Source organism: Bombus vosnesenskii, unplaced genomic scaffold, assembly GCF_011952255.1.
Source record: "Bombus vosnesenskii isolate JDL3184/JDL3185 unplaced genomic scaffold, Bvos_JDL3184-5_v1.1 scf7180000013265, whole genome shotgun sequence".
Classification (NCBI taxonomy): domain Eukaryota; kingdom Metazoa; phylum Arthropoda; class Insecta; order Hymenoptera; family Apidae; genus Bombus; species Bombus vosnesenskii.
In genome coordinates this window covers 7,441,465-7,464,886 of record NW_022882925.1, presented here as the reverse complement: position 1 = coordinate 7,464,886, position 23,422 = coordinate 7,441,465, and the positions used below count along the sequence as shown (strand labels likewise).

Sequence of the window (23,422 nt, the reverse complement as noted above, 5' to 3'; positions counted from 1 at the left end):
CTTTCCGTAGAAGAACGGAAAGAGCCGAACCTGATCAGCCTGCGCTCTGCGGCCGACGCGTCTCGCCCTACGTCACAGTGAAGTATGTGCTCTCGAATGTAGAAAATGGCTGCGCTCTTCGCCACCCCAGGTCGGCGTGGATGTAAATACGGCCTGTGGATCAGCTTAGGAGTGTTTATCGCGAAATTTGTTTGTGGTGAGTATATTCGTGATCTGTTTTACAATTGTACGTACGAGATGTATTTTATGTAAAGTGGTAAGTGCAACAGTGTACAATGTACCAAAGAATCGATCGGATGCGGATTCTCGATGTGAGAACGATTAATGTATGCTGTTAACCATTGTTCGCCTTTTGCTACACGAATGAACGTTCTGCCGTTCCTGTTTCTATCTTTCTCTCTCTCTCTCTCTCTCTCCCCTCCCTCCCTCCCTCCCTCCCTCTATGCTATTCTGCTCCCCATCGCCGCTATTTCTCTTTCTCTCTCAATCTTACTCGCTCTCATTTTGATTAATGATGCTGCAGCACTACTTTTTCCTTCAACATATTGACAACAAACACATGCCTGGTTTTTTAATGTTTTGCGAAAGCGAAAGATCAAAATACGATAAGATTTTAGTGCAATCTTCTTTTTTAACGCAATTTAGAGAATTTCCTTAAGCCTTAAGCGATAATGGTACGGAATAGCAGATTTGACGGTGTTTCCGCAACACTTATTACGATTCCTTTCGGACATCTATATGTGTATCAGTTTTATCGGTACTATTTACAAACTTCAATTTTTCGTAAACAAACGTGAGTTTCGATGTTCGTGAGTGCGCAGACTGTGATTCACTACGCGACGAGTGTATTTTTGCAAAAGGAATTCTTATACCAAAGTAGCGCACGTTCTTTCTTACCCTTGACTCGGAGATGAGAGAAGGAGAAGAAGAAAAGCGAGCGACGAGCAAGAAAGAGGAGGTTCGGCGTTAAGGTTAGGTACTGAAATACCAACAACAGTGTTTCGTTGCTGTTATACACTCTAAAGTTCCCCTCGACTGTGCCTCGACCTTTTCCTACTTTTCTTTCCTTTTTTTCACGTGACTCGCGCCATATTCGAGTGGTCTCATTGGTTTCACGTGTGACTATCCTGTATTTCTGTCTAGTTGTTTGTTTGTCCCCGTAGCTTCAGTTCAGATTAATTTTAGGCGTCGCCGAAATTGCTTTCTCGAGAGAACGACTAACTTCTTAATCTCCAAATTCATTGCTTTCCTCGAACGGATTTTGACAGGTTGGATGTAGGCTAGTGTTGCGTTGTTGCGTTGTTGCGTTATATTCAGGTTTCACGATCCACACCACTATCTCTAAACACTGTTCAAATTCCATTCCTTTTCCTTACTCTTTACTCATCTCATGCAGTACCATCGTGCTCGTATCAACAATGTCAGATTTGGTAATTATAGTTTAGTAACTTCTCCCAATTTTCACTATTTCATGCCAATTCCTTTTTTACTTAAAATTATCATCATGAAGCGAACAGATTTATCGGAGGAACTTGAGAAATTAATGTACCTTTTATTATTTTATAAAAAAATATCATATTTAGAATTTTCAATTTAATTTATTTAATGTTCAAAATTTAATAAAAAAGATAGGTTAGATTAGGTTAAGTTAGTAAGTAGAGTAAATTAAAAGAACATTATAATTAAAAAATTTTGCCTTGTTTCGTAAAAGGGGACTGAAATTAAATAATCAGAATTAGGAAAAATCACTGAACTGCGCAATTACTTTAGATTTTCGTATCATTGTGTCTACGGAAAAACTATTGTAATATGTATTATATGTACATATATAATATCGTTACTTAAAGATGTAGAACAGTTCGCATCTCGTTAAACGCGATATTCATCGCGCGGCAGATACACTGCGCCATCATGATGTCTGAACTCTGCACATATCAATTGAAACCGTATTATTACATATCATATACATTTTCCTAATTAACAACGAGAATATGTATTTGTAATTAAGACATGTAAAAAGTTTTATATACATATGTTATACATCGTTTGTTAATACGCTCTTCTATAGAAGATATAAAAACCGACAAAACCTTGTCGCTTGATACATATATATATTTAATAGGATATCATGTTAGTTAATATGTAGCTTAAGATCTAATCTGGGTTTGCACTTTTACTTGCGCCCTTCAATTTTCGTTTTGTACTCTTCAATGCTATAAATGCTACCGGCTTGTGTTAAGGTTGCTGTCAAGCAATTTCTAATACGCTTTAACTCTTTGATCTTCGGTAAATGTTAGTCGCACCAAAATAAAATGGCGTAATTCTAGCGAAGAGACCTGAATACCGGTTAAATTGTTGATACTTGATTGGAGTTGAAGATTACAGGGAAATCTTAATATCTGTTTTACATCAATATTATTTTTTGTCACGCGCAGAAGCTAAGATCGTATATGGTTAAAATGCATCGTATTGTTAATAGTAGTTTTCTCGTTACTCTATATGTACTAATTATTTCGCGAAAGCCGCACAAAAGAATATCTATGCATGGAAACTTATCGAAACTTATTCGTTTGAGCACCTAGGAAGCTATCCGATTCAATTCAACTTAATTTAATTCAACTTCTCGTTCTCCTTTTCTGGATTATATCGGATCTCTCATTGAACAATTCCTATCTTCGAAAAATACATATCAGTTATTGACCATTATGAGACTTTTCTTTGACATTTGCGAAATAAATGAAGGATAAGGAGGTAAAAACAAGGAATTTCCTTTTTTTCGTGATTTACCATTTTATAACACATTTTTGTGATAACTAAGACTCTGGAACTATTAAATCATACTGATTATAATATTCAAAATATCTCTATAAGATAGTGTTAAAGATTTAGTACACTAATTAAAAATGAGGAATGTCCACTCTGTACTGGAACGAAACACAGATAAGAATAATTAATATTTTATTAATCATTCTTTTTTGTGATGTCTAAGCAAGATATAAACTTCATTTTGCGAACAATACAGTTAAATTCATTAGATGTTATTTCTTTTCTAGTGGTCTAAAATATTAAAACTTAATTTTCCTAATAAAGCTATTTTGTGACGTTTCTTGTTTTTCTCCTTACTCTTCAAATAAGGATAAAAGAAACACGTGACCGAAACCGCACTAAACATGTCTTACCTCTCTTGGAAATTGTCGGACAATCGTGCATCAGTGATTTCCTTGTACGGTGCGATCGGCACACACGGCATTATTATGCCGCAGGCTAAAAAACTGGTCGGTTATGAACACATGCTCTCAGCAAAATACAATTTAAATTTGAATTATGGATTATTAACAACACATTTCAAACCTGAGAAATTATCCAATTCTTTTTATTTTTTTTTCTCCTTTTTTATTTTTTGAAATTATTATCACGAAGGAAAGCTTACATTTAACAAAAATATTAACGCTCGTTATCTTCAACATGTACCGTTACCGCATAATTAACTTAAAATGTTACAGTATTTTGCAATTATCTAGTTTACGTATAATTCGTTATTTTTAAAAAAATAAATAAGAATTCCGACAGAAGCGGGAAGGGGGAAGAACCAAAGGGATGGAACAAGAACAGCACACATTCAGAAGATTAATCCTTCATCTAAATATTTGAAGATATAAATAGAGCGGTCACCGTAAAATAGACAAAAGAGTAATTCTGCGACAGCAGATAAGCGATTTACCCGATCCTTCTCATTCTTTTCGACTCTCCTTCTATTTCTTGTACATATAATTCCTTTTTGTCGGAACTCATGGTCATTTAGATCATACAGACATCATTTGTTATTATTTCAAACGTTAATAATGAAATAACGATTCTTAGTGACCATTTTTGTTAATTTCGTTCATTTTTACTATAATATTTATACGTAGAATAATTAAAGAATTAAAGTAAAGATTTCAAATAAAAAAGAAAAATACATTCTCGTTAATTTTGCATGTTACGATCATAGTTCTAAAAGCTACAATAGATTATTCTAGCATTCCACATAAATTTACATTATTTACTATTCCAATTCCACAATTGTGTTAATTTCAGCATTAGGAATTACATGTTATTGTGAAGGGCACTGTCCAGATGATCGAGAAAATGGAACTTGCGAGGGAAGACCTGGTGGTCATTGTTTCAGTGCAGTAGAAGAAGTTTGGGATGCAGAATCAGGAGAATATGTGCCTGAATGGTCATTTGGCTGTCTACCACCAGATGAACAAGGTTTCATGCAATGTAAAGGATACCTTGTGCCACACTTACAAGGGAAAAGCATAATATGCTGTAACAAGAGTGCACTATGTAACAAAGATTTATATCCTGATTATAAACCCCGAACTACCACAGTACCTAATCCAATGGTCATAGCATCGGGTGCGCCACTTATAATATTGACCAGCATTTTGTTTGTATGCTTAATGGTAATATCAATAGCTATGGTGATCATATATCACAGATACAGAAGAAAAGAAAGGGGCCCTTGCCTAGTGCCTTCTCAGGGAACGCTTAAAGACTTTATCGATCAGAGTAGTGGCTCTGGATCAGGATTACCTCTTTTAGTACAACGAACTATTGCCAAGCAACTAGCCCTGTCTCAGTGTGTTGGGAAGGGACGCTATGGTGAAGTATGGCTTGCGAGATGGAGAGGAGAAAAAGTGGCAGTGAAAGTATTTTTTACATTGGAAGAAGCATCTTGGTTTCGGGAAACTGAAATTTATCAAACAGTGTTAATGAGACATGATAATATTTTGGGTTTTATTGCTGCTGATATCAAAGGCACAGGATCCTGGACACAAATGTTATTAATTACAGATTATCATGAAAGAGGCTCATTATATGACTATCTCCAAACTACTGTTCTAGATCACCCTAGCCTTTTAGCAATATGTCTTTCAATTGCTTCTGGAATTGCTCATCTTCATACAGAGATCTTTGGTACACGTGGAAAGCCTGCTATAGCTCATAGAGATATCAAAAGTAGAAACATTTTAGTGAAAAAGAATGGTGAATGTGCAATTGCTGACTTTGGTTTGGCAGTAAGATATATAAGGTAAATAATAAATATTGTAATCTGGAAGTGTATTATCGTTATCATGATGATTGCGCAAAACATGCGTGTGCATATTTGTAGATATCCATATGTATGTATGAAAGAATGAAATAATCATTGTAAGACTTGATTTAGTATTTGCACTATATACACAAAGTTATAGGAGTGTAATGTTTTATTTATAGTGAAAGTGGAGAAATTGATATTGCACCTAATACACGAGTGGGTACTCGTCGATATATGGCTCCAGAAGTTTTGGATGAAACCTTAAACACATCTTCCTTTGATGCTTTCAAAATGGCAGATATGTATTCTGTTGGTCTTGTGCTTTGGGAAGCTTGCAGAAGATGCATTACAGGTAGCAAAAGCTCTATGGTGGAACCATATGCTTTGCCATACCATGATGTTGTTCCAAGTGATCCAGACTTCGAAGATATGCGACTAGCAGTTTGCGTAAAACGATTACGTCCAATAATACCAGCGCGGTGGGAAAATGATTCAGTAAGAATAGAATTAATCATATTTTTACATAATAACATCTTAGTAAAACGTTTTTTATATTAAAAAATGTTTTTGCCTTTTGTTACAGATTCTGTTTGCGCTAAGTAAGCTGGTAGTCGAATGTTGGCACGCAAATCCAGCCGTTCGTTTAACAGCGCTACGTGTGAAAAAGACAATATCAAAACTACATATTGATAATGCTATTAAAATCGTATAGCGTTCGACGATATTCGTCGGATGTGTTCTATCTTATCGCTAGTAGCTGAAAAATAATTTCTTCCCTTGTAAATAACCCGGTGTACATAGATTTATTGACAGACTGCAAGCCTGAAGACTGAATATTAAGATTTAAAAATACATGAAAATGTATGAATGTGCGAATTTGTATGATCAAATGAATGATCAATTGTGAGTTAAGAAGAAAGAAATTATGAATGAACGTTGTATATGTGTATATCTTTTGTTTTTATGTGAAAGGCGGCAAAACATGATACTATTCATGTTTTAACGTGCCTCACTGTGTTGAAATTTATTGAATATGTATTCAACAATGCCTACTACTTAGAAAGAATAATTTTTTTTCCAGCCAAAAAAACAAGCGCGCATGAACGTTATAAACAGAAACATTTCAAATATATTTAATAGCAAAAATCTATAGAGAAGTGAAAACACCGTTTTGATGATAGCATTTAAATTTATCGTATCTATTCAATGTTACGAATTTATACGTATTAAAATCCCACCATTAACAGAATCGTGGTAATCTATAATATTCATATGCCTTTGATACGATTGTCATTGAAAAGTGCAATACTACAATGAGTGTACAATTTTATTCAGAAAATGAGATATCTTGCAGGATACATGAAATTTTAAGTCGTTTATAGATATAAAGACGATCTTTATATTAAGAACGTATGAAGTACGTAGCGATTGTAAAATATAAATATTTGAAATATTCTTATATGTCAGAATACCTCTGGATACGAGGTAAATTTTAAATATTCAGTTTCCATACATTTTTTTACTACGCTTATTATTGACTTCTAAGATAGGAAAATTATTTTTTATTAATATGGTTTTCCGTTGTGTTGATTTTGACGTTAAATACTGTGTCTCTTTATATGATATTGTATTACCTACATTGTAGTATATAATTTATATTTTTAAGTTAACAAATGTCATATTATTTCGTTTAATTCGTCGATTGTTAAATTTCAAAGCTACGTTTTGGCAATGGAATTTTATTCGTCAAAGTATTTTGTAAGATTTAACATTATTTTGATAAAAATATAAATATATCGATTTGTTCTACAAAATTGTTTAGTGGATCGGTAAAATTTACAAGAATTAGAAATTATAAAAATTTTCATCGACAATTCTTAAAAAATTGTCTTTTTAATATTATGTATCCAAATTTTAACTAATTACAGATTGTCGTCGCATACAACAAATTACGTGCTCGAAGTCAATCTTTGGTGAGTTCGTAAATTTTCTATGAAAATGGATTGTATCTATGTTAAAGTTATAGCTAATAGTAGGTTGATTGCAAATAATTAAAGTTATATTTTTCACAAGTATTAAATTTAATACTCTTTTTTTCCGTACATGTGCAACATTTTTAATATGATTACATAGGATGTTGCAAGTGAGTATTTATATAATTAAGTAACGGTTATGCGCTACAAGGGAATTTTCTTTTCTATAAGTTTTGCTGTAAATATACGAAACAAAAAAATATTGGTCATCAAAATAGAAACAATTTTATAGATAGAAAATCAATACCTACACATTTAGTGTGGTATGATTATATTATGAAGTTATACAGAATTAAATATTGTTACTAGTACGATGGAATAAAAATAATAGAAACCATTTTAACTATCAAATTAACTTTTAGAAGTTTTTAAACACAGGCAAAGTAAGAAAAATCGGCATTGTTATAAATAAATTACGGATTTTAAGCATTTATAGGAAATTTAAAAGCGCAAAAATTCCACAGAATGCATATAATATGAAAAAGTAAATAAACTACCCAAGGTATAGTGCTTTCTATAATATTTGGTAGGTAAGGCAATCTTTCTACGAAAATTTTATTTTTTACGAATTTGCATAAAACTCCGCAGCTAGTTCGAAATTATATAGTTTTATCTTCTACTCTAGTTGTATAAAGCATTTAGATTAAAAATGTAATTCTTTACAATATCTACGAAAAAAATAATCAGGTGATTAAACTAAAATATGTAGCATATTAGTGACATCAAACGCGTATAGACATACCAATAATTTTGAATAGGCATTTGGTTTTCTAATAGAAAATTTTGTTTTCAACAGTTGGCCATTCAGAGTTTCGTATCGAAAAAGACGCCGCGCAGCTTTCCACTTCCCAGCCTGTTTCGATCCGCCATTTTTTACGTAGGAAAGCGTGTGGTCTGCCGTTGTGTTTTATCGGATTGTTTTACGGAAATACTGACTTGGTAAGTGTTTTAATACTTTCCCCATATTTCATATGTAATTTATTATAAGATTAAAATAACATATAGATATAAATTTATAGTTACGTAGTTGCAACATTGAGATTATGTAGTTATGGTTCGTAGCGTCGACATGAAGATACATGAAGCACGCCATTTCACGTTTATTCAGTTCCCTAATACTATAGCATTTTATATAAATAATTCTCTTTTGTTATTAAAACGTAAAAACTAATTTAGATCTAATAGCATGCGATATAATTATCGTCGAATTGTTTTTGTATATCATGCACAAATAAATTGATGCTAGTTGAACTCCTGATACATACGGTTTGTCGCATGTTGCTCGTCCAGTAAATTTTGATTTTGTTACCTTATAGTAATTTTCTACGTAGTACTTGTATATCATATATTTTAGAATCATACAATGAGATATGGATTTGGTATAGATTTAGTCTTGAAATTCATCACACGTAAGGATCATACGTAGTTTGAATTGTGGAAATAGTATATATTATCGTGCAGAATTTTATGCATTAATAACATTCGTATATAGTAATATTAGCAAAATAGTACAAAGCTCTATAATCGTCTTTAATAGTGTAATAATTTATATAATGATTATTATTCATTTACTTCTAAATTGTTTACTAAGCTTTTAATAGAACAAGAAGAAATTAAAAAAATAATTTTTAATGTAACTTTTAATGTAATTAAATATGTATAACAAGTAAAACGTGTGTCGAACGCAGCCTCAATACAGCTTGAATAGTCCTTAATACATGCTTTGATGTTCCAATATTGCATGTGAACAAACATATATTCTATATATTATGCTCGAAGAATGGAAATTTAACCTATCCCATTCCAAGAGCGATAAAACGTAAGATTAACATTGGTAAGAAGGAAAATAAATGTAGCGTAGAAATAGTTCCCGCGTTAACTTATTTCTAGTGAACGAAATATAGTTGAAGGTATGTTCGTGATAGGTTTTTGGACACCTCATTCTCACGGTCTGCTGTACTGCAGTTTTCCGATAGGGGTCACTGCTTCAACATCTCACGCACTAGCGGACGCGGCAAGTGAGACGCCATTGTTAGATTGCGTTCTCGTGTATAAAGTCGCGTGCCTATTATCAGCGTTGGTTAAATCATTCGTTGAAAATAATACACAGTATTCTTCGGTGAGTGTGAGAAAGCGTATGGTGTTTGAACGTAAATTTATACATGATAATTAGAGGGTGATTATTACCACAGACATTTCCTAGATTTGGTGCGCCATTTCGACAAGGTCGGTACGCTGTCTGTACTACGTATTTTATAACGCACTACTTGTTCTCGGCTTGTGTACCTTTTCATTGCCCTATCGAAGTAAAAATTGAAAAAATTATATTACCCTATATTTAGAAATTACCAAACTGATTGTATCTGCTAATATTCGTATGCACAAGTGAAATATCTTGGCAAAATTGATGACCTTCGAAATTCGAAATGTTAGATCGTTAGCAAAATGGTGGAAAAAGTGCACTAGAGGGGGAATCTAAACAATCGCGTCACCATTGAATATCATTAATCAATTTTTTGAAGCTATGTTTCTTTGTACAAAATGAAAGCTTAATATTACATTTCAATATACAATGTAATATGTATGAAAGTCATATTACAGCAAGTTAATTATTTGTTGAAAATACGTGGGATAGAGTAATGTTGAGTGGCGTGTGTTGGTTTGATTATGTTAGCAACAAATGCAAATGCAAAAAGTCGTGAATATTCTAAATATACTAGATAGTTTTCTAGTGTTGTTGCAACATAGTATTTATTTTGTATATACTGTATATTTGAAAAAATTGTACAAGTCAGTAACGACTAATATTTGAAATATTTTTTCTTTTGAAATTAGGTTCTACAACGAGCCGAAAATGCCGGGTTTTAGTAGCGTTGGCACATTTAAAATTTTTATCGGTAATTTAGCCGACAAAACATCAAATGCCGATATTAAACCATTGTTTGAAAAATATGGAAAGGTTGTAGAATGTGATGTGGTCAAAAATTACGGATTTGTGGTAAGTTTCCTTTATTCTATGTAACGTATCCATATCGTAACGTATTGATGTATCGTTTTCTCTTTCCTTACTTTACACGTATAACTTTGTTGGATAGTTGCATCTTGGTCCAAATTCGACGAGCCTTTAATACATTCATACAACAAATATGTTATAATATATTTTTTAACAGCATATGGAGAATGAAGAAGCAGGGAGAAATGCGATACAAAATTTGAATGGGCATATAGTTCATGGACAGCCGATCAAATGTGAGGCTGCAAAGAGTCGTAAGGGACCTAATACTCCTACAACAAAAATATTTGTTGGCAATCTCACAGATAATACGAAAGCGCCTCAAGTGCGCGAGTTGTTTGCCAAATATGGTACCGTTGTAGAATGCGATATCGTGAGAAATTACGGATTCGTCCATCTAGAAGCAACAGGTGATGTCAACGATGCCATCAAGGAACTCAATGGACAAATGGTGGATGGTCAACCGATGAAGGTTCAAATTTCTACAAGCAGAGTACGACAAAGGCCAGGAATGGGGGATCCTGAACAGTGCTATCGATGCGGTCGCGGCGGCCATTGGTCCAAGGAATGCCCAAAAGGAGGAATGGGAGGAGGACCGGATAGAAATGGATACAGAGACCGAATGTTTGGACGCGACCCGTATCCTCCACCGCCGCCACCACCGTTCCTTCGGGATCGGTTAATGGGTGGTGGCCGCTTTGGAGTAAGTAGTTCTCTTTTTCTTATTTTAGTAACTGTTGAGAATAGAAGTATTTAGTAAGGGGAAGAAAAAAAACAGAAAGAACAGAAATTTGTTATATAGTTGTGATCGTCCGTAACAATATGTTTCTTTATCTGTGTTGCAGGATTACGAAAGCTACTATGACAGGAGAGGCTTCGAGGACACCAGGGATCTCTACGAGAGGCGGTTTACGGGTATGACAGGGCCCTGTGACATGGGAAGTTCCATGTGCGGGCTTGACTTTCCACCAATGACAATGCCACCTCTACCCCCAAGACGAGACCCAATGCCTCCTATGCCTCCTCTAGGTATGGGATCCATGCGCGACACTGGCTTCTCCCGTGGTAACGAGTATGGCATGTTCAGCCGCCGATCACCCCCTCCAAGTGGCAACAATGGCCGGTTCAGGTGAGTAGAGCCAATTTATTGACTGCCCATTCGTCCGACTTAACATTGTGAACGTTCCAGGCTGGATTGACAGCTCATGCGAATTGGGATTCGGTTATTCGTCGACAAATAAGAGTACTTGCTTTACCGTGTATTTTATTCTTTTCTCTTGTGTATTCTCGATCTCACACATATTTTTCAAATATCTCTCTCTCGAGTATATATTATTTTGTGGAAAAATGGCCATTTCTAAATTGCATCGGGCAAATTCAGGTTATTCTTTTGTTCGCGATGAAAAATTCCGAAGCTGCCGTTTCACATTTGATCATTGTTATACAATTTTCGTTAATTTCACATTATTACATCTGTTTCAATTTTTTTTTAAATAAAATCACACGATATGTGTGTACATATACACGCGAGCGTATATATTCATGATTATGCGTATACATATGCATATACGGTAACGTATAGTCGTATCGTGTATATTACACATATAATTTTTATTTATTGAAATACATTACATAGTTGAAACAGCAATCGATATTTTTCCAATCCATGTAGATTGTCGACCCGATGCCCACATGAGTGCAGAGTCTGTGTAATAAAATGCTAATGTGTATCATGACGCTTGGACGTTTCTGTACATTCTAAATTTCAGTGCACCTCAGGCTGCGTACCATCTTTGTCCATGAATGCGGGCAACCCTAGAGAGACAGTCCCGGGCCAGCGTTCAAGTCGTGCAAGAGTAAGTCTTTGACCACTTTTGTTAGCGAGTAGTCACACCTCGTTCTTGTCGCTGGCGCGTTGTACTTCATCAGCTTTTATTCTCCTCGGTGCCAACAAAATCCGAGTCTCGACTGATCGTACCTTGAACATGTCGACTGCTCTTCTAGGGATGTCCCTGTTCATAGACTCTCTTGATCCATGGCGTTAACTGCGAGATTGGCCTGTATGTCTCTCATAAATCCTTTGTGTTTCAAGCGCTCCTTATTACGTACATCACTCAACCGGGAGTGGCGCGGAGGCCTGGGATGAAGAAACGTTCCTAAGGAATGCGAACTAGATTTCTTGATCGCACTACCGCGAGCCAGGATGCGATCCTACAATTCTAACACTCTCGTACGCTGTAGATAGAAAAGAAAAGAAAAGAAAAGAAAAAAAAGGGCTGGCGCGATTTTCAGGAACGACGCCTATCGATTGTCTTTGAAATGTCTCGTAAGTAGAAACCAGCTCTCCAGACGCATTGGACAGTAAGTTTGTTTGTATGTCGGCGTTTCTAATAGTTGTTAAGGCCAGTTTCATAGATACGCTTCGGAAACATTCTATTAAACGCGTATCAGTTTCAATGTAGTCTTGGTTCAAAGTAATTTCATCAAATTTTTCAATCGTAATTTTTCGGTAGTCAACGGAAGGTTGTAAATCGTAAAGTGTGTATCGCGGAGAAAGAAATTACGTACAGCGTCATAGATAGTTTCGAGTTGTATGTTAGAAGGGGGAAAAGCAAGTTATAATGTACACGTCGTGTATTTCAATAGTTATTTCTGTTTCCAAGTAATCGGAGGAAAGTGTGTAATTCTTTAATTTCTAAGTAATTAGTTTTTACGTTTATTAAAACGAAAAATTTATTTTCTTACGTTATCGACTCTATGATTATATACGTATGATCGTTTTCTTTCAGTTTTTTTTCTTTTTTCTTTTCTCTCTGATTTCAGTTTCATGCGAAGCTTTATCAATCTTAATTTTAGTAAAATTACGTTGTTGCAACGTAAGGATAAAAATTGTATTAATTGATTTATAAAATTGCATTTCGAATTGATTGAAAATGTTAAGTTATCCGTGGAAGTTTCATGAAACCGGCCCCGTGTATTACAATATCGAAGCGAAAAGATGCAAAAAATTATGAAAACGCGCGTGTACACATTGACACGAGTACATACCTATTCTGCATACGTGCATATGCACACATATACACTGGAACAAATACACAAATTTATGCAGAGAGAGAGAGAGAGAGAGAGCGCACGCGAGAAAAAGAGAGAGAGGGCGAGAAAAAGAGAGATAGATGGATAGGGGGAAGAATTTGCTTCAAAATTACGATCCATAAGTTCTTGAAGCTGACTTCTACTCACGAGGTTCAAAGCTTTTCATGTATGTAAATCCATTCGTAAACTTTCAAATAGAAAACAGAGTTGATTGAATTTCTCAATCTTTCTGAATACTTTGAATTTGTTGTTGCATGTAACCTTATTATCCTACATGATCCCAGCCTGGGCTGCAAATGGCTCGTTACGTTCTGATTATATAAACTGATTTATAATTTGAAAGTCGCATGGGTTAAAAATCCAGTCTAACGCTGCCTGCCTTATATGACTGGCCAAAAAAAGAAGAGAGAGAGAAAAAGAAAGATCCCATGTTCTTATCATTGCGAATTTTGAATTACGCGTCCATTTATTAATTTGTTTTCCTTCTAGTAAATGTACCTCGTATGAAATAAAGCGGATAGAAATACTTGGTTACTGCTTGCATTCAGATATTTTGGATATAATTTAAGTACGCGTAGCTTAACACATATACAAAACTACACATACACGAACAACATATATAAGAGAAATAAGTCTGAGTCGAGTTTACGATTAGTTGTTTGATTTTGAAGCGATAATAGATTCGTTGTCTTGGGTAGATATCTGGTTAGCATGCGAATGCGCGCCACCTTGTGCAGGTTCAAGTTTTAATCCGTATGTACATACGTTTGCACAAGCATTCTTCCGAATAATTACGATTCATTCGGGCAATATATATTCGTCAGTTGATGTTCAAATGTGCATCTGGATGGATAGGTAGTTAACCGTGGATAAATAGCATCTTCCGTAATTGTACACGAGCATATTTCATGTACGTATCCGTCTGTTTCATAAATACGTTCTTCTCTTCCCTTCTTCAGTGATTGTGTTCGTCGTCATATTTGGTCGATGGTAGCGTCTTCCTTTATTTTGTACATTGTCTAAACGTAAAACTGCCTATGAAAATAGTTTCTTGCCGAACCATTTCCGACCTTTTTTTAACTACTTTTAACAGTCATATTAGGCAGCACGCGACAATTTTTCTTGCATTATCCATTATACAGGGACTAATTCACAAAGTTAAGCCTTGGACAAGGGAGCAAGTATGGTGTATATATTGATCTTTGATCATTCGTAGTTTCGATTATTTATTATACCGCTGTTATAGTAGAGGCATGTACGAGGACTTCAGCCGAGATTCATTTGAAGAGCGTAGGTAAGTAGACGTGTCAATTCGGGTTAAAAATTGATCCACACAGAATTTGTGTGTCGAAATGTGTCCAAATATTCGATTGTCAATTGAACTGATTATGCTCTCTTCTTTGTATGCCACGATGCGCCAAATTGCCTTTTCTTCTTTTATATTCTCTTATTATTCCCGGTTATTGGGAAAGTATTTACTGACAAAATTACAGTTAGTACTAGATTGAGATTAAAGCTTGCTGACACGTGGAAATGTAGGAAACTTTAATTATGGTGAAAATTTGTTGCAATTGCAGTCATACAGTGTTACGATCTATTTAATTTACCTTTATCCATCTGTTTATCTACTGTTTTAACCGGATAAATTAAAACAACAAGAGAACATTGATGAAAAAGAAGGAAGAAAGGCGGTGTGTGGATTTTGCAAAGAAGAGAAAACCGGAGAGTGCTGGTAGAATGTATATATATAACTTGAAAGTTTTAGTAATTTTTGTTGGCATAAAAAGTACACATGCTACTAATACACGTTGCCGAAAATAATTAGCGAGAATAACGAGGAAAAAACGTACTCATTACGGTGTTTCCACCAAATTTCTCCCATGAGTAACTATCTTTCCCCCGTACCTTAAAAAAACTTATATATATATACCGTATATAAATCGTTCTCTCTGTCGGTACGTAGATAGTACGATTTTTCTTTTTTCATATGATATAATACGACGTACCACCCTTGTCTACTTACCTATCCGCCCCTTCTGTATCTCACAAGTTGTTCCTCTCTTAGCTCGTGTGGTTTTTTCCCGATTTCTTTTTTATCGATCTCGTATAACTGACGTAGATTCATTTTGGTTACCAGACCGGGATTACGAGGGCCATCGCCGTCGCGCCGGTTCGCACCATACTAAATCGTCGCGTCGGGCTCGGATCGGTCTCTGTCGGTCTGTCTGTCTCTGTGTGTCGGGTCTGTGTCTGTCGCTAGCAGGAAGCCTCGGGACCGAGATACTCTTGGCCGTCTATGTCTGTCGATCTGCACGCGCGAAGATCTACCATTCGCCCGCTCTATCCGGAAAACATGTACTCTCCCCGTAATGCGCTATTTAGATGAGAATCCCCGCCCGTCCTCCTAAAAATAAAAAAGAGAAGACAAAAAGCAAAAAATATGATACGGACGATTTAAACAGGCAAAAAACAGAATGATAAAGTATTTTATTGAATTTACAGGTTTTTTTTCTATGCCGTCGCCTTTATACCTCCTTTCATTATTATTTTTCTTTTTCTCTGCCACTTCTCCTCCAATTTTCCTTAAAAAAAAAAAAAAAAAAAGAAAAAAAGAAAAGAATTCCCTTGCACACATTTTATATACATGCATACGTGCGCGCGCGCGAGTGTGTGCGTGCGTGTATATGTGTAAGCGCACACGCATCTCGTCGTGACGTTCGCCCGCTTTCCTTCCGTAAACCTCCCTCATCGGACCTATATGAAGTTTTTTCACGCGTGTCTCGATTCAGTAATATCGAGAATTTTCTCTTTTAATGTAAGAAAAATATATATTTGTCGTAGCATCCTCCTACCGAGACAATCTTTTAACGCAACTCAATTCGTTTTCCTAAATTATATTCACTTCTTTATCAAAATGCGAGTATTACTAATATTATCGCAAATGCTTAAAAACAAATTCCTTATCTTCATGGTCGTGAAAATTGGTGTAATATGTCGAAGAACGCTGTTGGTAGGACGATGCTATTAACCCTATACATACATAGATACATACGTGTGTATATGTATAAACATGTATGTGTATGTATACATACACGCATGTGTATATGTATATATGTATGTCGCGTCGTGTTCGATGCTGTTTCTGTGACGATGACGCGCACGTAACGTGTATTCTTGTTTCTCGATCGTACGAAACTTCCACGCGCCTCTAAAGCAAAAAGAACTTAATCGCGGCCGCTAATGTGGTAAACGGAGAAAAGCAAGAGTTCTTTCAGTAATACATCGAGTATCGAGATTTGATAGCAAGAATATCGATCGATTTGAAGTTTAATCATAGTACAGAGAGCGCATTAAGCAGAATTGAAACGTATGAAATTAATAATAGCAAATATAACATAGAATATACATCGGGTCCCTTTTTGTAACGTAATTTAGATGGGCGTTTTTCGACAACGTGTCGTAATCACAAAATCGGAGCATCGTTCAAACTTTTGTTCGCCAATATCTAATTGTTCACTTCTCCCCCATTTCTTTTTCTGTCTTTTCTTATGTTTATATATGTATATATATTTTTATATACTTATATATATAAGAAATGGAGAGAAAAGTGGTCCTGCGTTTAATCGGCATCATGCGCGATATTCCTTTATCGTCGCGCCTCGGATAAAATCTCAGTTTGTTCAAGCAAAAACCGAGTTTCGTGATGCGTGTAAAAAATGTGTTGTAAATGACAAAGAACGGTTGTTCGATATTATGCGATGATAATTTTTGCCGTCTAGCGTATGAAGTAACACCCGAAGATGGCGACGATGTGCGTGCGTGTGTTTTACCGATATCGTCTAAATATTCCGCCGTATAATCATAATGCTTTTCGATCCGAGATAATAGGGATACTATCGTATTTATGTGTAACTTTACTTTCAACGAGAGAAGTGCGTGCGGGTTCGACTGTTCGAATCGGTTCCTGATTACCAAACAATAAAAGTCTTAAAAGATACAATTTCAGAGACCCACTAGACTCAAGATGCGCCGATTCTGTATGAGAATCTAAATCTCGGTCGTGCGAATATTATATCGTTAATCTGTAGTAACGTAATATCGTTTTATTAACATATTAGAATTAATTATCGTGAATAATTACCGAAGATTAATACGGCAATTGCAGTTGTGCTCCGTTTAGCTTATAAATGCATACTTACATACACACTAACAACACACGTACATACGCGCGGGTGCGTCCATGATACACCCCTTCATACATACATACACACAACACACACACAGATATACCGATAACCACCGTTTTTTCGTTTTGAACAGCGTATACACATTAATGACGTGTGTAATATTTCTCTCCCCCTGTTTTTCCTCTGTTCCTTATTTCTTTGATGATACGACCTGTTTTCAAAGGTAATTAGATTAATGATAATCATACTAATAATGGTTTAAAGAAAGGAATGTAATAACAATGTACTTGTGAAGATTCACAAAAAAGGCGTTTCGTGTTCTTTAATCATCATTTGCACCGTTTTCGTCACTCAAGGTAATGACCACCCTTCCTCCCTTATAACCAGAGCCTTTACTATACCGTCCAGTCCCTATCACCTCCGCAAGGTTTATTATCTAAGAAGATACACGCCCCATATAATCGTTAGTTAAACGGATGTACGCGCTTTTTACTGGCTTCCTGCGTGTCGTGCGTTATAAACGTGCCGTGATCATGAGATACACGATATTGACGATTCCTGAATAATCGAATATGCGTGTCGTCGACCTCATTTTCGTCGTCGCACCCTCTTTATTAAGTAAATCGGCCAACATGCACGTACAGTGTCTCCGCGTAGTTATGCTCCTTATATTCCCTATTTTTTCTCTCGTGATCGCGTAAAAGAAAGATTTAGATTAGTTTTCCCGTTAGAAATCGGTACATTTATATGTTTTTACATGTCTAAGAGAGACACCTAAAATTACATATTTATATAGAATACTGGTATGTAACGTTATAGGCAGAAGGTATTATGGGTAACTAATTTCTTAATAACCATGCTCATTATTCTGTTGTATATACAATAGCGTTATTTCTGTATGCGATTCCTTCGCATCTTTCATTATTTCTTTCGTTATTTATTTGGATACAAGTGAACGATCGCTCTCACAAATCGTGAAATAGCAATAAACGTAGTTGAAATATACAATGAACGATGGTATCAATTTCGTACACACACATACACATGTATATCCATTTTTCGCTGCACAAATGTTAGTATGTATTTTTTTTTTTTCATTGTTTTACACATTCTTCTCATTTTTTGGATATCCTGCTGAAAGTATTGCAATTTTTACACACCGAACCTTTCCCCTTTTTTATTACTTAACGATTTTGAAAAAGTTGTTGGACTGAGCTTCTAGTAAGCAATCGTAATAATAGTATCAGTCAGCTTAACGATAGGGCTCGCAATTTACATCTAGAGAAATACTTAAGCATGATCCAAATACCATTTGTAAATAAAATACGAGGAAATTCTATACTATTAAAGATCATATGTATCGTTAAACATGCGTTCTTAAACATGAAACGAATCTTTAGGAAAAATTTTATTAAAAAAGATAGGCAGGCGTATGATACTATTCTACATACGTCTCAGTTAATGTTACGTAATTAAAACATGCGACAGCGACGTTCGACGCGATTAGCATACGCGAGTAAGTCATGGAGCGAGCCAAAAAGAAAAAGCGAAATTTATCGACTGATACGTATAGATACGTATGTACTTATGTTGTGCCATCGTGTTCGGAACTTGAATATGGAAAGCACAATTTCGTCCCATGTTTGACGGCAATTCGATCGATCAAGTCGTCGAAGATTACATTCTACCGGAGTTATCACGTCGATCGGGAACGTCTGCGGTGACCTATGCACGTTATTTCGTAGTCTTACGAACATATCCGCCGTTGAAGCCGTTGCAACCGTTCAAGTTGAAATTCGTCGGGTTGCCGAGATGTGCACAAACTCTCATAAAAAGGTTGACGGTATGAGAATTCCCGAGCCAAGTAGCTATCGGAAATACATACGTACGAGTCCCTCCACGAACTAATGCAAGTGTATCAGTCACTCTATGGTAGACGACGCGTGACGCGCGAATTTTGAAAAGTGAAAGATAAAGCAAAAAAAGATATCCACGTATTAAAGGAAAAAAAGCTGTATCTGAAAACGGAAAGTAAGGCGCAATAGAGATATATTACCGGCTGTATAGAAACCGGGACAACGATATACATTTAACATGCGTATGTGAGGACGGAAGTAAAATAGCCAAAAAACCGGGACGTGTTATTCTTCACATGCGCGACAAAAATTATACGTGTCTCGTACCGGGTCGTCGGTTATCAATTATCAAAAAAGTGATAGAGACGCGCCGCAGAGAAATGTAAAAAGACATTATGCATATTGTAATGTGATGTATGATATAGGACACGATAGAGCCCCTGCCTCAAGCGCTTTTGGACATACTTGGAAGGAGCTGGGCTTTGATGATGTCGATTACGAAAGGAAAAAGAAAAAGAAAAAAGATAAATAGAAAAAGTAAAGGAGGGAAAAAGAAAACAATAAGAGAGAGTTAGAGTGAGATAGAGAGAGAAATTAGCACAACAACGTATCCTATGAGGTGAGATGTAATTGTCGACCAGGACAACTTTCTGTACTTCATTGACAGAGGCACGCCATGACTGACAAATGTGGTGGTGAATGATGATGGTGGATATGGGCACCGCAGATCCCACTTTGGACAAATATGTTGGGTGTAAACCGCAATGTACCAAGGCAAGTTTACTCTGTATCATTCTGATCCGCGTGAAAATGCAAGTAAAACAAAAAAGCAACCACACGTGTTTTCTTCTCTGAAAATATTAAAAATTCGTATATTTCTTTGTCTGCTGAACTTTTTGAGAGTCATGTTTTCTTTCTTAGGAGATGCAGCAGTGTATGCGCATGTTCATTAAAAACTACGATACGAAGAATATGCGAATATAGGTGTGTCCAGCCTCTAAGGTAACATCGGATATGGTGATACTGCAAATTTGTTCATCCCCAACACTCTTCTCTATGTTATGTTAACACTGGATTTCTTAATATTTTTCTCGAATGTATGGAAGCACAAGAAAAAGGTATCGTAAGGAAAGTAGAATCTCTATTCCTGCACCTTAATGTTCCTTTTTACGTAACAGAAAATTTTTAATGATCGTAACAGTTAGCGTTTGTAACTGTTTAAATGCGCTGTTTTATTACCATGATTTTTTGCTTATCTTCAGTATGATACGACATAAATTGTTCGAATCTTTATTCTTCTTTATCCTCTTCCCTTTTTTTTTATCAAATGTGTAAAAAATGAGAATATATGTATATATCAATACATTTAATAATTAGTGAAAATCAGTTGTACATTAATTATAAAGTCATACGATACCTTCCTGATGCAGGATACTGCTATGTATTGTTTTATTTGATCAAAGTTTATATATATCACGGTCTTAGTTTATATTGAAATTTGGTGGTAAGTACAATAACGCTAAGTTTAATAAATAATGCGTACATGAAACATACTATCAGGATATAAAATGAAACAAAAAATTATTCTGTCTGAATTTAATAAAGTATAATACATGCGTATTAGTTGAGCAGTTAAGAAAAAGATAGTATATGTGATCTGTATATAAATAATTCTATTAAATTGTTTTCTTAAATGCTAATTACGTTTTGAACATAAAAATATAAATATTAATATGATTACTTGTAACATGTAAATATTATATATAATATATACCTTTTTTTTAAAGATATATTGCATACATTAAAGATAACAGTTGCTTCAAATTTTCTTTCCCCCCATGAATTGCCCAACATAATAAACTAACAAGTAATAATATATGCGCTGATGGAAAACTAATAATATGTTGCATTAAGCAAGTGTTATGTAAGTTTCTTCAAGTGATAATAGTAGCGTATCATATTTGTATATCTTTAATAATAATGTATTGCAACATTTGCGAAAAGAAACATTTGATATTAGTAATATAAAAATATTAGTATCATATATAAATTTTCATCAGTCGCTATTCAGTGCAATAAAAATGTTGAGGTAACATATAAAATGACAGCAATAAAGATAACATTTTAATATAAATAGAGTTAAAAGTGCACGTGATTTCGTTGGACTTTGCAACAGCAAGTAACGAATAGCTCCGCCACGAATTAGTGGCGTATCGTCGATATTCATGTATGGTAAATTGTTACTTTAAGTACCCAAAATCTTAACAAATGGCGGTGCACTTACGGTATGATAATTTAATATTGTATATATATATATCTTTTATTCTATTATTTATCATTATCACACTTTAATCTAGCTTAGGGTTGAGGTTATGTTCAAATATTAATAGAAGGTTAGGTTTTACACGCCATTGTATCATGCGCTTGCATGATTGTGATTCATTGAAGATGAAATTTGAAACTATTCGAATTTTTTTTATAAATACGTATAAAAATGTTTGTATTGTTTTTTTTTCTAACATTGCGTGCGTGCGTGCATGCGTGCGTGCGTGTGTAAAATTTATGTCCTAAATTTGTAACAGGAATATCGTAAAAAATATATTTAGGTTATAATTTGTTGATGCTGTCTTTTTTTTGGAATATATAAATCCTTATTGGAAGAGAGAGGAAGAGAGAGGAGATATATGTATAATATATTAATTTATTTTGAGCGTAAAATATTTATAATAAATTTCACTGAGAAATGGGTTTATACATGCAATTGAGATAATTTCAAAATATTTCAGGGAGGGCCTCCTATTAGGCGTGGGTAATCCTCTTCTTGATATTTCAGCGACTGTAGATAGGAATTTTTTGGAAAAATATGATTTAAAATCGAACGATGCAATTCTTGCTGAAGAAAAACACAAGCCAATGTATGATGAATTAGTTGAATTGTATAATGCAAATTTTATCGCCGGTGGTTCTGTACAAAATACTATGCGAGTAGCACAAGTAAACTCTTTATATTATTTGATGTATTATATTATATTAGTGGAAATATCAAACATTGACTATCCCATAGTGGTTCCTGGAGAAACCACGAGTTGCATCTTACATGGGTTGCGTTGGAATAGATAAGTATTCCAAAATTCTGGAGGATAAAGCACGTGCAGATGGCTTAAATGTTCGTTATCAATATACAAAGAAAGAACCTACTGGTACCTGTGCTGTTCTTATTACTGGTAATGAACGTTCCTTATGTGCTAATTTGGCTGCAGCCACTTGTTTTTCACCTTCGCACATAGAAGAATCTGAAAATAAAAAAATTATAGAAATGGCAGAATACATTTATATTTCTGTATGTATCAACCTAAATCTATTTAATTTGATTTGGTTAAATTTGAACCTAATATACAATATTACACATTAAATTTTAGGGCTTTTTCTTAACTGTAAGCCCAGAAACAATCCTGATGATTGCTCAACATGCTTTAGAAAAGAATAAAATGTTCATAATGAATCTGAGTGCACCATTTTTATGCGAATATTATAAAAAACCAATGTTGGAGGCTCTTCCTTATGTAGATATTTTATTTGGTAATGAGGCAGAAGCTGATACATTTGCAAAAGCAAATGATTTTAAAACTACGGATAGGAAAGAAATTGCATTGAAATTGTCACAAATGGAAAAACTGAATAAGAAAAGACAAAGAATTGTTATAATAACACAAGGTCCCGATAATATATTAGTAGTTAAAGATAACACCATAATTGAGATTCCTGCTACAAAACTTCCGAATGATAAGGTTGTGGATACTAATGGAGCTGGTGATGCATTTGTAGGAGGTATAGATTTCTGGTTCTCTAACTGAAAATTAATAACCTGATTAAAAGAACATATAATGTCATTGTTTCAGGTTTTTTGGCTCAACTTGTGCAAGGTAAAAGCATAGAAGTTTGTATAAAATGTGGAATTTGGGCTGCAACTCAAATTGTACAAAGATCTGGATGTACTTACGAAGGGAAACCTGATTTTATTCCTTAATCACACTTAAGTCAGTTAATAATTGTAAATTCTGTACTTAATAAATGTTTTAACAACTTTTTACCTCAATTTCTAGAATCACAGAACAATTTTGTACCTATTTACATCTAAATATATTATTTTTGTATAG

General features: G+C 34.8%; 3 protein-coding genes across 24 annotated transcripts; all 3 read left to right on the top strand.

Moving 5' to 3' along the window:
- Positions 1 to 6,332, top strand: LOC117243049 (bone morphogenetic protein receptor type-1B). Of its 3 annotated transcripts, none has more exons than XM_033510207.1 (4): positions 1 to 196; positions 4,078 to 5,077; positions 5,263 to 5,578; positions 5,667 to 6,332. In XM_033510207.1, the coding sequence occupies exons 1-4, from the start codon at positions 106 to 108 to the stop codon at positions 5,793 to 5,795; spliced, it is 1,536 nt and encodes a 511-aa protein (XP_033366098.1). In that variant the 5' UTR covers positions 1 to 105; the 3' UTR covers positions 5,796 to 6,332. The 3 variants fall into 3 exon arrangements, with proteins under 3 accessions (XP_033366098.1, XP_033366101.1, XP_033366099.1); XM_033510210.1 differs by lacking the exon at positions 1 to 196 and adding an exon at positions 700 to 971; XM_033510208.1 differs by lacking the exon at positions 1 to 196 and adding an exon at positions 700 to 976.
- A 1,587-nt stretch (positions 6,333 to 7,919) lies between these two features.
- Positions 7,920 to 20,392, top strand: LOC117241627 (RNA-binding protein lark). Of its 17 annotated transcripts, none has more exons than XR_004495093.1 (8): positions 7,934 to 8,055; positions 9,042 to 9,342; positions 9,952 to 10,114; positions 10,287 to 10,832; positions 10,975 to 11,044; positions 11,159 to 11,258; positions 11,899 to 11,985; positions 19,691 to 19,968. XR_004495093.1 is itself a non-coding variant. In XM_033507592.1 (8 exons), the coding sequence occupies exons 3-8, from the start codon at positions 9,971 to 9,973 to the stop codon at positions 15,406 to 15,408; spliced, it is 975 nt and encodes a 324-aa protein (XP_033363483.1). In that variant the 5' UTR covers positions 7,934 to 8,055; positions 9,042 to 9,342; positions 9,952 to 9,970; the 3' UTR covers positions 15,409 to 17,736. The 17 variants fall into 17 exon arrangements, 10 of the variants coding, with proteins under 10 accessions (XP_033363529.1, XP_033363520.1, XP_033363483.1 ...); XR_004495092.1 differs by lacking the exon at positions 19,691 to 19,968 and adding an exon at positions 15,360 to 17,736; XM_033507592.1 differs by lacking the exons at positions 11,899 to 11,985; positions 19,691 to 19,968 and adding exons at positions 14,469 to 14,516; positions 15,342 to 17,736.
- A 939-nt stretch (positions 20,393 to 21,331) lies between these two features.
- Positions 21,332 to 23,361, top strand: LOC117241673 (adenosine kinase 1). 4 transcript variants are annotated; one of them, XM_033507660.1, is made up of 5 exons: positions 21,332 to 21,354; positions 22,052 to 22,259; positions 22,330 to 22,605; positions 22,685 to 23,093; positions 23,165 to 23,361. In XM_033507660.1, the coding sequence occupies exons 1-5, from the start codon at positions 21,347 to 21,349 to the stop codon at positions 23,290 to 23,292; spliced, it is 1,029 nt and encodes a 342-aa protein (XP_033363551.1). In that variant the 5' UTR covers positions 21,332 to 21,346; the 3' UTR covers positions 23,293 to 23,361. The 4 variants fall into 4 exon arrangements, with proteins under 4 accessions (XP_033363551.1, XP_033363541.1, XP_033363562.1 ...); XM_033507650.1 differs by lacking the exon at positions 21,332 to 21,354 and adding an exon at positions 21,395 to 21,550; XM_033507671.1 differs by lacking the exon at positions 21,332 to 21,354 and adding an exon at positions 21,799 to 21,951.
- Positions 23,362 to 23,422: the final 61 nt, after the last annotated feature.